Genomic DNA, 5,928 nt, shown 5'->3' with positions numbered 1-5,928 from the left:
AAAAAAAAATAAATAAGGAAAAAAAGAAAAAAAATAACTCAAAAATAATTAAAAAGGAAGGAAAAAATAAAATAAAATTACATTCAAAATAAAAAAAAATATAACTATGATAAAAAATATAACATTTCTATATTTTAATTAGTTACTAATTATATTTTCATACTTTAATTTTTTGTTTATAAAAATTAAAAAATATATAATTTCCATATTTTTATACATGGGATAAAAAACATATTTTTTATAGCCCAAACTAAGAGCAAAACTAAATCGGCCCATCTCAACAGCAGAAATCGTTTTCAGTTATTCACAAACTCGAACACGTAAGAATAATGTTATCCGAATGAGGATGAATAAAGGCGCGCGCAATCAACAGAAAAACGCATTATTTACCTTCACAATCCGATATTTCCATGTAACGCCACGTGTCTCAACCATAACCAATCCACATAAATATCACTCACAATTTTTTTGTCAAAACATCCCATTTCTTCCACCATTGTTAACCAAATAAATTTAAATAAAAAATAATAATAAAAGTAATATCTGTGTCGCTCAGTTGCTGACGAATTGGTTCACAGTTTCAACTTTCATGCTCTAACGCCATGAGCGCCAGAGCTCTTCTCTACTCATTCTCTCCCAAGCCCAACTTATCACTACCTGATATTTCGGGCCACAGAAAAAGCTTCGGCTCCGATTTCAGAAACCAAGCCCAGTTTCGGATCCGGGTCCGCTATAGCCCACCGGCCGGGCAGGAACGGTACTTCGTTTTCAGTGTCTCGGGGAGAAGTTCGGGTAGGAAGAGAACTGGGAAAGTGTGGGCGGATGTTAAGTCGGAGCGTTTTGAAGTTTCAGAACCGGTTCCGCCGGAAACCGTGAAGCTTAAGGATGCTTTTAACGACGTCGTTTCGGGAAAGGAAAATTCGGAGGGCGTGAGCCCCTGGTGGGAAGAGTTCCCTAAAAGATGGGTTATCGTTCTTTTGTGCTTCTCGGCTTTTCTTCTGTGTAATATGGACAGAGTAAGCTAGTTCTTCCCATCTCTTTTTCTTTTTTCAGAATTAACTGCTACTAACAGACAGTTTATTTCTAAAAAGATATGAATTTTTTAGCTACATTACACTGTTTATCCCATTGGTTGTTATGGTTGATTTTATACTAATTAAAGTAATTATAAAGGTGGGCACTAATGATTTTAAATGTTCGAACAAACAATATTGAGTATATACTTCTTGGCAGGTAAATATGAGCATAGCTATACTTCCCATGTCAGCAGAGTTCAATTGGAACCCCGCTACTGTTGGTTTGATACAGTCTTCTTTTTTCTGGGGTTATCTCCTCACTCAGGTAACATGGAGTTTTATGTATTAATTGAACTCATTGTACTTGATTTTTGCCAAAAGTACATGAAAGGACAACTATTGTGCTGAGGCCCATTAATTAGTGTTTGACTCAAACTCACTGAATTCGTAGTTTGTATGGACCATTTTAATGTATTTTAAAACAAAGTAAAAATGATAAAGAGAAACAAACATTTGAAGGGCACCTCTGCCTTTCTTTTTCTTATAATTGTAGTGAAAACAGATTGCTGGTGGCATATGGGCAGACACAGTAGGTGGTAAGAAGGTCTTGGGATTTGGAGTTGTTTGGTGGTCTGTTGCTACGATTCTCACTCCCTTTGCTGCTAGAATGGGGTTGCCCTTCTTGCTTGTTGTTCGTGCATTCATGGGAGTTGGCGAGGTAAATCAATTTTCTTTCCCTTCTCCAACATGGAAGTGAAATTGTTTAAATTGACTTTGTTATAGAAGTAATGAAGTATCATTTTTTAACTAAATGATTATGATGGCTAAGTCTTTTAAGATTTTATACTTTTGAGCCTATTGTATGCAATTTGGAGATTGTGATATTTCTTATTTAGGAAAGAGAGATATATGCCAATTCAACTACTATATTCACATAAATTCTGGCTTACCTGGTTTAACTCTTTGTCAGGGTGTTGCCATGCCTGCAATGAATAATATTCTGTCGAAATGGGTTCCTGTGTCAGAGAGAAGTCGATCATTGGCTCTTGTGTACAGTGGCATGTACATTGGTTCAGTCACTGGTTTCGCATTCTCACCTTTTTTAATACATCAGTTCGGATGGTCATCAGTCTTTTATTCCTTCGGTTCTCTGGGGACAGTTTGGTTTACTATTTGGTTAAATAAGGTGAGCTTTACTGTCGGTTTGGCTCTAATTTATTTTTCTTTTAATATTGAAAACTATGAAGATTTTTATTGATTAAACTCAATTAATGTTTCAAATTTGAATTTGATATCTTGTAGAGTTTTTCACATTGATCCAAAATTCTTATTTGCTGTATGGTCTTGAGTTGTCTCTTTAGGCATACAGTTCTCCTCTTGATGATCCTCAACTGCGACCTGCAGAGAAAAAGCTAATTCTTACTAACAGTGTCTCCAAAGAACCTGTTAAAGCAATTCCTTGGGGACAAATATTGTCAAAGGCTCCTGTATGGGCCCTGATAGTATCTCATTTCTGTCACAATTGGGGAACCTTCATTCTTCTTACATGGATGCCAACATACTATCACCAAGTAAGTTATTGCTTATGAGTACAGTTTAATGATATGAAGTGAAACTTCACTTTCTTTTCAATGACATATACACCATGACGGTTGTTACTTGTTAAGTAATTTGGGATAAAGGAAAGAGTATCATTGTGCATTCACTGTAATAACCGATTCTAATTATATTTGCTGTGCTCCTGCCATAGGTGCTGAAGTTCAATCTCACAGAATCTGGACTCTTTTGTGTCTTGCCCTGGCTTACAATGGCATTCTCTGCAAATCTTGGAGGATGGATTGCAGACACACTTATTAGTAGAGGTTATTCAGTGACAACTGTTCGTAAGGTATTAATTCGTTTCCTTTCTTTACTTTCACATACTCTTCTGTTGTAGTTTACTTAGGAAAGTGTCTTCCCTAGATAGACCTCATATGTTTTCTTCCTGTGTTACATCTTTTATTCTTTTTTTTAATTTTTAACAAGGACTGGATTTTTATTTGTTTAAATACAGTTTGACTGTACATATGCCTTTAATTCACAAGCAATTGAATTGAATTAATGATCCCATGCTATTAAGAAATTCAAATTTTGACAAGTGCAGTTTTTCATAGAATTGCCAGTTTAAGTAATCAACTTCCTGCAATAATCTCCTGTATTCTTCCTTCTAGTTATATTCTTATGTTCTGACACACACAGAGTTCTCTTTTTAACCTGCTGCATGGCCAATGGCTGACTGGAAATTTTCTAAAATTTTTCTTTTGTAGGGCATGCAAACAATTGGGTTTCTTGGCCCTGCTTTCTTCCTCACTCAGTTGAGCCATATTAATTCTCCTGCAATGGCTGTTTTGTGTATGGCATGCAGCCAGGTTTGATTCTTACTACTTAAAGAAACAAAAGAATAAAAACAGTTGTTGTATAGTTAATTAGCAAGTCTGTAAACTTTCTTAAATACTCAGGCTTTTTTTTACATTTCTGTGATCTTTCAACCTGACATCTAATATGGATTTAAACTTCATCTCTGAGTGTAGAGCATTGATCTACCATCTACCGTTTTACCTAACCAATTTCATTGTCTTTTGATAATTAGGGAACTGATGCATTTTCACAATCTGGTCTTTATTCAAACCATCAAGATATTGCTCCTCGATATTCTGTAAGTATTAAAACTCAGTTCCTTTTCGGGTTTGGTTGCACTATAATTTCATCTATTAAAGTTTAGTTTGTGAGCATAAGCTTCTTTTCTCTGCTTTTACACAAACCTATTAATCTCCTTCCATTTATGGTGCTGAATTGTCTTTTATTCATTACCTTTTCCATAGGGAGTTTTGCTTGGTCTATCCAACACTGCTGGAGTTCTTGCTGGCGTCTTTGGTACAGCTGCAACTGGATACATTCTGCAACATGGTTAGTACTCATCTCTTTCTAGTACAGGAATATAAACAAAAATAAATAGCCTCTCGAATAGCTGTTTTGATTCTAATGATGCTTTAATAATTATTGGTGCTATTATCTTTTATAACCTGACATAGAATATGTGTTCTGTTGATTTATACAAGTAAACACAGCCCAACCTCATTAGACAACTAAGTATATACTACAAGTTTATTGATATTTGTTTCAACTGTAGAATTTAGAAAATTTAGCAGTTGTAAGGTAGTCTCAAATTTGGGTTGGCCTGGAGTTTTTTGGTAAATATTTTAGGAAGGTAAGACATGATAATGAGTGCCCAAAAAATGTGGGGTCTGTTCTGCCTCAGAGGCTGCCAAAACATGTGATAGTCAATATGTTTCTGATTTAATTTCTAAAATCTTCTAGTGAGGGAAATTTGTGGTGATTTTCTATGTTTGTTAAGCCCAAATTCATACTCCATTTGTAGAAACTACTTTATCTAAGTTACACCTAACATAGACATCCCATTAAACCCAGTGTGGACATACACTAAAGTTTTGGTTTTTGGGTAATTCCTTTCTTGTAAAGCTTAATTAGTTTAATCTTTGGCACAAGAAAACCAAGTTCTAATCTAATATTTCTGCTCTCTCCACCTTGACATTATCAGGTTCTTGGGACGATGTTTTCAATGTGTCAGTTGGACTCTACTTGGTTGGCACTGTTGTCTGGAACCTTTTCTCAACTGGTGAAAAGATCATAGATTAGATTAATCATTGTTGAATTTGCGGCTTTTTACACTACTCGAGCTAAAAAAATCTTAGGGAAGTTAAAAGTGAAAGGTTGTAGAAAAAGAAGGGTTGAAAATAGCAAATGCAAGGAGTAGAATAGATACTTTCATTTTGCTATTCACAAGCATTGTGGAGCTCATTCTAATCAAAAACCCAAAGTTCAATTTCTTCTCCACTTTCCAAGTCATGAAGTTCGATGGATTTGTTGGATTTCTCACCTTTTCAACCAAGGGGAGAATGTTATAATACATATTGGTAAATAGCCCCAACAACAGCTTTGTAAATGTCATCATTCATACTAACATATCAATTTTGTGATTATTATGTTATAATAACATATATATTTATCATTTAATGTATGTAGTGTTTATTTTATAACCAAATGTTTTTGTACTTTTGTTTTCTGCCTTTATAGCATTTAATGAATGATTTGTAAGTAAGTACCTAAAAGTTGCTGCATATTAGACGCGTTCTTAGACATAACTGGGCCACGTTAAGGGAAAAAAATGCCGCTGAACAACTCTGCTGTTTCTCATCAGAATGGGATTAATTAAGATAATTTTTTTTTTTGTAGGCTTTAGCTTCTGCAACCCCGACATCTTCATCTGCATTATCAAATTTACATGTTAACATAATTCATTATTCTAAATTATGATAATACTTTATATAAATTCCTATATAACCAATAATATGTACGTACAGCATAGCATTTAGTGGTGTGTTTTGGTGAAATAATAATAATAAAACTTTACATGTAACTGGTGCTAATAATCTAGAAATCGTGATATAAATAACAGTGCTAACATATTATTATTTTCATCGTAAGTAAATCATGAAAGCTTATTAATTTTTTTTGATGTTAATTCTTTTTATTGTTGGTTTAGCTTGAGTGTTGTTATATGATATCTTAAAGTGTACAATATCACATAACGTGATAAATATGCCGTATGAATTAAAAATTTAAGATAAAATAAGTATAACATGAGTCGTTTGGAAAGTAACAAAATTTGCTTAGTTTGGATTTACGTACTAAAGATGAAGAAAGTTTAAACGTGCATTGTTGTGCCAATTAAAGTAGAGCTACTCAAAGTAGGTTGACCACTACTTAGACCTAATTACCAAATACTAATCTTTATTTTAGTTAAAGGAATCAGACAGTTTGTTAGGTAACTTTATTGATTAGAGAATATAAC

General features: G+C 33.9%; 1 protein-coding gene across 1 annotated transcript; it reads left to right on the top strand.

Annotated features, from left to right (window-relative positions):
* Positions 1-504: 504 nt before the first annotated feature.
* On the top strand, positions 505-5,118 carry LOC133791231 (sodium-dependent phosphate transport protein 1, chloroplastic). Its single transcript, XM_062229161.1, has 10 exons — positions 505-1,016; positions 1,234-1,341; positions 1,579-1,734; positions 1,987-2,202; positions 2,378-2,587; positions 2,767-2,904; positions 3,323-3,424; positions 3,646-3,711; positions 3,878-3,962; positions 4,615-5,118. Exons 1-10 carry the CDS (start codon positions 603-605, stop codon positions 4,710-4,712), a joined length of 1,593 nt encoding a protein of 530 aa, XP_062085145.1. The 5' UTR covers positions 505-602; the 3' UTR covers positions 4,713-5,118.
* Positions 5,119-5,928: the final 810 nt, after the last annotated feature.

This window comes from Humulus lupulus, chromosome 7 (assembly GCF_963169125.1).
Source record: "Humulus lupulus chromosome 7, drHumLupu1.1, whole genome shotgun sequence".
In the NCBI taxonomy this organism is placed as follows: Eukaryota; Viridiplantae; Streptophyta; class Magnoliopsida; order Rosales; family Cannabaceae; genus Humulus; species Humulus lupulus.
Note: the sequence above shows the minus strand (reverse complement) of the source record. Positions and strands in the feature narration are given on the sequence as shown.